The following is a 9,416-nucleotide window of genomic DNA, read 5'->3' as shown; positions in this document are numbered from 1 at the left end:
TTCTCCTTCAGAATCTGCTGAAATTATCGTGTTAATGGTTTAAAAGTTATAATAAATCAAAGAACATAAACACTAGAGCTCCGGTGTCAAAATAGTCTAAAAAAACTGAAAAAGCCTAAATTAGCCAAAACAGCTAGCATGTAGCTGAAATGTTAGTTAAACTCCAAAACAGCCAAAACAAATCTTAGCAAATGCCAAAATAGTCAAAAAAATCTAGCAGAATCCCAATTTTTAAAACCATAACTTTTTAACATAATTATGATTGATAAAAATGCGGGAATATTATTCTAGAATAAATCAACTTAAACCTTAAATAACTTTCAATATTTTACTCTCCATAATATATTTTTTGTCCAAATTATACAAGTTAAAAATAAGCACAAGATAACATCGGGTCATTAATAACAACAAAATAAAATGATCTGAAGGGCCGGATTCGGCCCCCGGGCCTTGACTTTGACACATGTGCTCTACAACATGTTTGTAAGTCATTCTCTCAGATACAGCAGATGTTTTACTCTCCATAAAAATATATTTTGTCAAAATTATACAAGTTAAAAATAAGGGCAGGATAACGTCGAGCCATTAATAACAATAGAAGAAAATGATGTGGAGGTACCACAGATACCGGTAATTCAAACTCAATTGGTGTCAATGCTTGTCAAAGACAGTATTACTGATTTCAGCAATGTTGCACAAAAATGTGTATTATTTGTTGCACAAAATAAGACAAAATGTTTCTTATGAATGTTTTCAAGCTAAACAAATTAATGGGGGTATATTTTCCTATAAAATGTGTTCTATATATTGTAAGTTATTAGAGATTTTTTTTTTATCAATTATCGCAGCATCTCAACATCATCGATGTTGAGATGCATGTCTTGCGTATCGCATCGAACGGTGAGGTACCTAGTAATTCCCAGCCCTAGTTGAAACGCAGAATGAGGGAAAACTTCAGAAAGTTTTTGCACCTGTGCTTCAGTAAGTCACTGGACTCCCGGCAAAAGCTTTCCTTTTGCTAACCTAATCCGTGCTTTTGGACTGTGAAGCCTGTTGGCCGTGAACCAAAACCGCCTGTTCAGCAGCTTCACCTACAGCCATGTGGACGTTCACATATGCGGCCATTCAAAGTGCACGGCTTTCAGAAAAACAATGAATTTGTTTGCATTTCAATACAGAGACACGTTTGATATCAATGCAATACTTCTGTGTCTGATTGAGGAAATCTGTAATGTTTTCTGTCAACTGTGATAAAACAAAACAAAAACACAAGAAAGGAATGAAAAAACCTCTAAAGGTGAGTAGCCTAGTTTTACCGTCAGGGTGACCTATAATCCGGCCTGCTGCAGCTGAGCCAGCAAGCACACATTTGTGTGGCTGCATCCGTTCAACACCAACATGAAGTTCGCTTCATTCACACTAAAGCCAAGCAGCAAAAAAAGGAATTGGTTTCTACTAAATTAAAGGCTAACGTTGTATTTCCACGTGTGTGCGAGAAGCAGCTGTCTATAAACGGAGCGACTCAGGACTGCAAAGCTCTGGAGAGTGAATCTGACAATCACATCTGTCCTGACATTCACTCTGTGAGGATTACTCTGAAGATTACTCAGAGTAATCTGCTGATTATTTACATAAGCAATTAATAAAACTGTTAGACTTCAAAAGGTATAATATTGACCAAATGGGCTCAAGACAAATGTAAACAGTTTGGAAAAACTTGGATTATATAAACGTTAAATTTCCTATGATAAAGTTTTAGGTTTAAGTTTTTTATAGTTTTGTGTGAGACCACCTCCTATTCCTGCATGGCTCTGAGTGGACTTCAAGGTCTATATATTGTAATATAATAGTGGTGAGGGAAAAAAATACGATTCATAAATGATTCTGAATCGTTTCATGAATTTTAAATACTCGAAAAATGTGTATGATTTACAGTGAAAGTAAAAAGTGAAACTAAACGTGAAGCGTTTTTCACTCAGACATTTTTGAAGAGCAGACAAACATGGCCGACCTTCCAGATCTTGTCATCTGGCCGGCCCCAGCTTCACTTAAAGCGACCGTTTAGAAACTTTTTGGCTTTTATTGTTTCGAAGATAAAAATGGATAAAAGTCATGTGATGTGTTAGTTATGTTACACCAAAATTAAATAGCTAGTTTGACGTGAGCGTTTCATTAATGTGCTATCCTCGGCGCGTTTACATTAAAGTGGGGTCATCTGGACCCCACAAGACAGCCCACTGAACTATTTTTTTCCAATGATTTTTTTTTGTTTTTCTTGTTTCCATGGCAGACATAAAATTCTGTCCACCTTTGTCACGGGAGGGATCACCCATCGATATAAGGGTGGAGTCACCTGGACCCCATAAGATAACACAAAGGTTACAGCTGCTCTAATGATAAAACCTAACATTATCTTATTTAAAGTTGCTGAGTTCAGGGAACATTTTTTCCTTTTTGATGCTGTAAAAAGATTTTTGATTATTCAAATATTTTTATGTCAGAATTTTTATGTTATCAATAAAAGTTAAACAAGTAAACTCATCTTATGTTTACTTCAAAATGCACTTTGGTGGAGAAAAGTAAGTCATATTGGTCTAGTGCAGGAGTCTGCAAGCTAAAAAAGCCATTTAGGCCAGTATTTTTGCCAGACCAAAACCCAGAGAGAAAAATATACATTCAATTTAATTATATATCTTTGTGGCCATTAAGCCATTCATTTACAATTAATTTGCTTAAATATTTACATTATATTTATTTTATGTTTTCCTGTAAACCATAAAATAGTTCTAACTTTTTTTTGTTTTTCACATCGGAACACACAAGTTTCTTTCAAAATAAAAATAATATTTTCCTGAATTAAAAATGCAAGAATATGACATTTTCCATCATTATGATTTTAACCATCGTTTTTTACTATCAAATATCAACATGACTTAATTGCTGTAGAAATAAAAAAAATTCATTAATTTTATCTGTACAGATAAATGCAAATATATACTTTAAGAAATGTGCCTCTGTATTGCAAATATTATTATCAGTATTAACTATCGACATCATTTTGTCTGAGATGCAATATCATAAATGAAAAAACTACACTAAAATAAATTTAAATAAACTATAAACTCATCATTCATTCACATTTTTTATCATTTCTTTTCAAAGCCAAAGAGCCACAATGGAGGGATTAAATAGCTGCATGTGGCTCCAGAGGCTCAGGTTGCAGACCCCTGCTATGGAGGCTTGTATTAAAGACAAACATTTATGAAAAAAACAAATAAAATATGCAGATCTAGGTAGAGCTGGGCGAAATGATGAAAACGTCTGGGTTATAGAAAAATGTCTATCGTTCCATTTCTCTTCTTTTGTTTTTGCTTGTTAACGTTTTTGTTGAACATTTGTGCAAAAACGTATTTTACTACTAAGAAACTTGAAATTAAAAAAAAGGTTTCACATTTGTATCAATTTGAGTTACATGTTACTTATAAAAAAAGTCAGAGAAAAGTAAATAATGAAATTTTTCTCTATTTTTTTCAGAGTATAAGTGAAAATATACTTTATTGTAGTATATTGTGATAAATATTATGATTGTGATATAAAATAATTGTTATTGTGATGTACAGTTTTTTCCATATCGCCCAACACTTAATTGGGATGCATTGATAATTGTTTCATAATCCAATCGTTTCATAATCAAATTGTGAGGTGCCTCGAGATTCCCACCTCTACTAGAAACAATTTAGAGTGATCAATCTACCTATCGACCCTTTGGACTGTGGGAAGAAGCCGGAGTACTCGGAGAAAACTACCAGGAGAACAAACAAACTCCACATGGAAACGTCTGAATCGAGATTTAAACCAGGGCCTTCTCACTGTGAGAGGACTGCGCCAACCGCTTCGCCACCGGGAAGCCTCCAATGTAATGTTTTATCTAAAAAGTTTTTGTATCAATTATTGGTTTGTCTCTAGGCCCTAACATGAAAAAATGATGGGTAGATGTCTCTGTGCAGCAGGTAAATAAACTAAATCATGCATAGCATAAAAATGTAAACGTGATAGAACACTGAGAACTAGAAGGTATTGTTTTCTTTTTTATAAAAGATTGGTAGTTTTAATAAAATTTCCAAAATCTGTTATTTTGACTACTTGGAGTATGAAAAAACATAAAGCGGATATTTATCACCTACGTTGCTGAATTTGAAGCAAAACGTCTGGACATTAAACCAAAGTCTGAACTTACACAACAATCCGGCGATTCAGAAACCAGTATTTCCGGTGGTGTCTGTCGTAGCCGACGGGGAGCTGGCGAATGAAGGGTTTGCTCTTCTGCACCTCAGGGATGCAGTCCGTCACGCCGGGCACCTTGTGAGCCACGCACACCTCGCACTGCCATTCATCCTCTGGCACCTCCTCCAACGGCGGCTTCACGCACTCCAGATGATACACAGCCGAGCAGGTTTCGCAGCACAGCAGGTCACCCAGACGATGGCACACCCTGCAGTGGTCGTCATAGGCAACCACCCCTTCCGACATGAGCTCCTCCCGGGCAATGTTAGTCGCCAAAAACTGGTCCATCAAAAACTGCAGAACTTTAATTTTGTTCTCCAGGGGCTCGTACGGGTAATCCTCAGTCTCCTGTAACGGCAGAATGTGCCGGTATTCTGGGTCACTCTCACAGTACGCTCGCACCAGCTCTGGCCACGTCATACCATCCACAAAGTACAAAGTAGAGTAAACGGAGTCTTTGACATCGGCAGGACCAAATGTGGTGTTGGAAGTGTCCTCCTCTCGGAGAATAGCTTTGAGCAGGGAGATGTGGGTCTCTGCCAGCAGGGTGCACTGCTCCTGACTGGCCAGCGCTGCACAGAAGTCCTCAAAGCGGAACGGAGACAGCCGCAACACCGTGCCAAAGTTACGGAGGACCTCGTAGACGGCGCACACGTTGAGGAGTTGTGAGGCAGGAACCAGGAGGTCCTCTGAGGTCTTAGGAAGCTCAAGGGGAGGAATATCCTTTGCCTCAAGAATAGGAGACCGGGGTCGTGGAGCCCTCGACCGCTTACGACCTGCAGCACAAAAATAAAGAGTCATAAAAGACAGCAATGGCATCCAGAAGAAGAGACGGTTTATAAAAAGTGAAAAGGAAACATATTTAGCGGCTTGTTAATAAATAATGAACCAAAAAATATTCAAACTAACAAAATGCTAAATGGCAAACAATACTTTTAAAACCTTTTCAGAAGGTTGATCCATGGTACACCTGTGTGTCGAACAGTGGATAGTGAACCTTTTGGATCATGAATTATCTGTGATCTGTCACACCCCTATTTTATAGGACAGGAGTCTGCAACCTGCAACTACAATCTTTTTCAAACAGCATTTTTTCGTCTGCCACAATCTGAATTAAAAATACTCAGAAAGGCAGTTTTAATCCAAATCTTATTTATTTATGTCCTCCATCATGAGGAAAATGCTACAATGTCAAGTAAAAAACACATTTTTTTATTTTATTAATGATTGAGTTAAAATAAATGTTAAAACCTAGCCTGTTTACCATTTATTAAAGCTGAAGCATTTTATACATCAATTCTATTATCAAGAAATTTAGGTTGACTTCTCGCAAAAAATAGAACTTAAATAGTTTAGTCACGTGTGCAGAACCTAATATTAAAAAAGTTTTCATAAGTAAAATCTAAAGTGAATACCAAAGGATGGAAAAGTGCATCAAACTTCCACACCTGGAGAACGTGACGTGGTTACTGTGGTAACGGAGGACCACGGTGTATGCAACAAGTGAGTGCAAACACATGCCTGTCACGTTCATTAGGAGACATCATGCTGCACAAACAAATGCAAAAAACTGCGTTTCATTCAGACACTTTTAACTTTATTTTAGATTCCATTTAAGTTTAATTTAAAAATGCATTGCGTTTTAATGCAGACAGTAAGTGACAGATCAACCTGAATGAATGAATCAACAAAGTTTACTATTCTGTTTGACGCGACACAAAGTTAAGTTAAATGGAGAGAAAAAAAGGCGCGCGACCTCCTCTAAAGAATAACCCAAAAGCTGCTGATTCGGTTCCGATCCACCGATTTTAAAAGCCGGTAAACCGAGGAACATCTGCAGGACCGCGGACCCCACGGTAAACAAAGGCCCGTTTCTGAATTCAAACTCCATTTTGAACAATGCGCCTTGCTTTATGCATTGAGCTAAAAATATAATGCCGTGTTTAAGTGATTGGTTTGGATGTGCGTGTCTGCAGACGAACGTACCTGGGGTGCTCCCGAGCGTGCTGTGGCTCCTAAAACTACTCTCCGTACAGTAGCTGGCATCCTCATTATCCGGGAGGTCCTCCAGATAGTCAGAGTCGTCTCCCAAGGCCTCCTCGTCTTCCAGATCTGACGACGGATTGTCGTTTAGCTCATCCTCGTCGGAGCGGTAGCTTATGTTGTCCTCCTCCTCGTCGCTGTTGTCATCGTAGACCACCTTAGTTTGAGGCTGCCTCACTCCTCCTCTCCCGCCGCGGCCACTTCTCGACCCTCTCCCTCTGCCTCTGCTCCCTCTGCCCCGCGACCCAGCCACCGTGGAGGCTCCAACTTTCCTACGGCCCCGAGACGAATGAAAGTTTTCTCGGCCACAGAATTCTGTATCCATCTCCGCGGGACCAATGCCGCAAATACCGCCGCTTCCTCCCCGACCCCGGCCCCTTCCTCGGCCCCTTCCTCGTCCACGCATCCCTCTAGTCCTGCCGCCCCGGGAGCCCCGGACCGGCCCTGGTGAACCTTCCCGCATCACGGCAGCTTGTTTGGGCGGCCTTCCTCTTCTCCCTCTCATAGCAAGAGCGAGGCTCTTATGTTCCGCTGTAATCTCGCTGCTCAAATGAGCCACTTTTGCTGTTTTAAAGCAAGGAGAGGGTGAACGCGAAACGGGTGACACTTCCCAGCTGCTCCCTGTCAAGCCCCGGCCTCAATTTTAAAGCGCAAAGCTCAAACTGAATGGCCGGCGTCCCGCTTCGGGTCGCCAGCAGACGCCATTTTTCTGCTCGACTCTCCCTCCGTTGAAAACACAGCAGGCCTCAGATGCGTGTAAAGTTCAACTAGAGAAGCGCTGCCTCGAGCGGAAGACGGTTTCTCTCTTTTCAAAATAAAGCACATACAATTAAAAATTAAGAACAAATTGATCAAATATATATGTTATATAGTGCAATTTTTCACAAATTCAAAGATTAATAATAATTTCTTTAAATAAAAACACAAAAATATTTAGTTTTTACTGTTTGACATGAACTTCCGGAAAAAATATTATTCATCTCTAGCTTGACACTGAGCCCTGGATCCATGTTGGTCACGTGACCCCCCGTTCTACAAGCAAAACGCCTATCAGTAAATAACATAAGTTATCGAAACAAACACTTTGTACTGATGATTTTTATTTGCGTGTACACGTATGGTATGTGTTTATATACACTGGCCGATTTTTTAAAATCATTTACTTGCTTGCTTCTGCAGCCACGAACAAGCTTCCAACAATACAGTCTTTACATATAAGTAAAATAAATTCGAAAATACTTTGCTGCCACTGCTACCATATCCACTACTAATGTTGCTGCTGTTTAAGAAACCGTCAAAACTCAAAATCTCCTTGTCTAAAGCTCAGCCAGGATATGCGCACTAGCTATAACATCGGGTAAACCTGCTTTTAAAATACGATTTATTGCATACAATTAACCAATAATTTGACAGCACAGCTGGTGAAAGGGAAAATAATGCACAATATAGTTCATCCATGTGGTAAGATCGCATTCACTCAAACATCGTACCCACAGTTCTCGTGCACGAAAATGATTCGACTCGCCATTAGTACTATATAAAATATGACATTAAAATTAGCCCCGAAAATAAAAAAAGGTTACATGTGATTATCAAGTAATACAAGTTTGTTAGAAGTTGGCACACTGCGTTTACTGGGAAAAATAAATGTCGTTGTCGGCAGGATTCGAACCTGCGCGGGGAGACCCCAATGGATTTCTAGTCCATCGCCTTAACCACTCGGCCACGACAACTGATGATTTTCAGGTGTTGAACGTATCTAAAATTTAATATAGATTTATGACACCAGAAAGTTCTGATGTCGTTGTTAAAGGTGGATGCATGTCACTGCAGTGCATACATACACTAGTAACAGATCTATTGTTGACCCAGACTTACTGCTGAAGTTTGGGTTGAATGTTATAACTGGTAGCAAAACACTTCAATTGTAGAGAGGACTATATGTTAACAATGTCCGGACGTTCAAATATCTTTTCTTTTTTTTGAAAGTGTCATTTCGAAAATAATTCTCTTTTTTCTAATTAGTTACTATTGTTTGTTATGTAGATGCATAACTCAAACTATCTATATAAGTGAGACCTGTCCACAACCTCAAAAAGTCACACTCCAAACTCCACTATGATTATGGCCATGACCAAAGAGCTGTCTACAGACACCAGAAAAAAAATTGTTGACCTGCACCAGGCTGGGTAGACTGAATCTGCAATAAGTGAGCAGCTTGGTGTGAAGAAATCAACTGTGGGAGAAAGGCCGGATCTAGGCATGGGCAAGGTGGGGCAATGCCCCCCCCAAATTTCAGGACTGCCCCCCCAAACGTGATGCCATGCAAACAAGAAAAACAGAGCGCTCTCTGCTCTCTGACTCCCATTCAAAGTAGCTGCTAGTGCTGATTGGTAGATCCAAAGGAGGGCGGGTCCTTCTCTCTCACTCCGTCGCTCACACGCACACAGGCGGATCCAAATTTTTATTGGATTGGGGCTTTTTATAGGGTTGGGAGGATTTTACACCGGAACCATTTTGTATCCCTAAACTTGCCCCCCCTAATATTCTGTTTGCACCCCCAATAGGGGTTGGCTAGATCCGGCCCTGGTGGGAGTAATTATTAGGAAATGGAAGACATACAAGACCGATTTTAATCTCCTTACATCTGGGGATCCCTGCAAGATCTCACCCCGTGGAGTCAAAATGATCACAAGAAAAATGAGCAAAAATCCCGAACCACATTTGGGGACCTTGTGAATGACCTGGAGAGAGCTGGGACCAAAGTAGCAAAATCTACCATCAGTAACACTCTACAAACCCCACAGTGCCAGATGTGTCACCCTGCTAAAGCCAGTCCATGTGCAGGCCCGTCTAAAGTTTGCTAGAGAGCATTTGGATGATCCAGAAGAGGATTGGGAGAATGTCCTACGGTCAGAGGAAACCAAAATAGAACTTTTTGGTAAGAACTCTACCGTTTGGAGGACAAAAAAGGCTGAGTTGCATCCAAAGAACATCATACCTGCTGTGAAGCATGGGGGTGGAAACATCATGCTTTGGGGCTGTTTTTCTGCAAACGGACCAGTATGAATGTAGCTACATATGGTCAG

The 9,416-nt window shown here is 40.0% G+C and overlaps 1 protein-coding gene and 1 non-coding gene across 2 annotated transcripts in view; both read right to left on the bottom strand.

Moving 5' to 3' along the window:
- Positions 1-7,090, bottom strand: part of LOC112137334 (nucleosome-remodeling factor subunit BPTF) — a 50,443-nt gene extending 43,353 nt beyond the window's left edge. Inside the window, exons 1-2 of the mRNA XM_024259590.2 lie at positions 6,271-7,090; positions 4,238-5,060 (exon numbers count right to left, since the gene is read on the bottom strand). Coding sequence (XP_024115358.1) covers positions 4,238-5,060; positions 6,271-6,832 — 1,385 coding nt within the window. The 5' untranslated portion in view covers positions 6,833-7,090. The remainder of the gene's footprint in view (positions 1-4,237; positions 5,061-6,270) is intronic.
- An 888-nt stretch (positions 7,091-7,978) lies between these two features.
- On the bottom strand, positions 7,979-8,060 carry trnas-aga. Its single transcript has one exon. It is a non-coding gene; the product is annotated as a tRNA-Ser (tRNA).
- Between the last annotated feature and the right edge of the window lie 1,356 nt (positions 8,061-9,416).

The sequence above is a fragment of the Oryzias melastigma genome, linkage group LG1, assembly GCF_002922805.2.
Source record: "Oryzias melastigma strain HK-1 linkage group LG1, ASM292280v2, whole genome shotgun sequence".
NCBI classification, from domain to species: Eukaryota; Metazoa; Chordata; class Actinopteri; order Beloniformes; family Adrianichthyidae; genus Oryzias; species Oryzias melastigma.
This window is presented reverse-complemented; position numbering and strand designations above follow the sequence as displayed.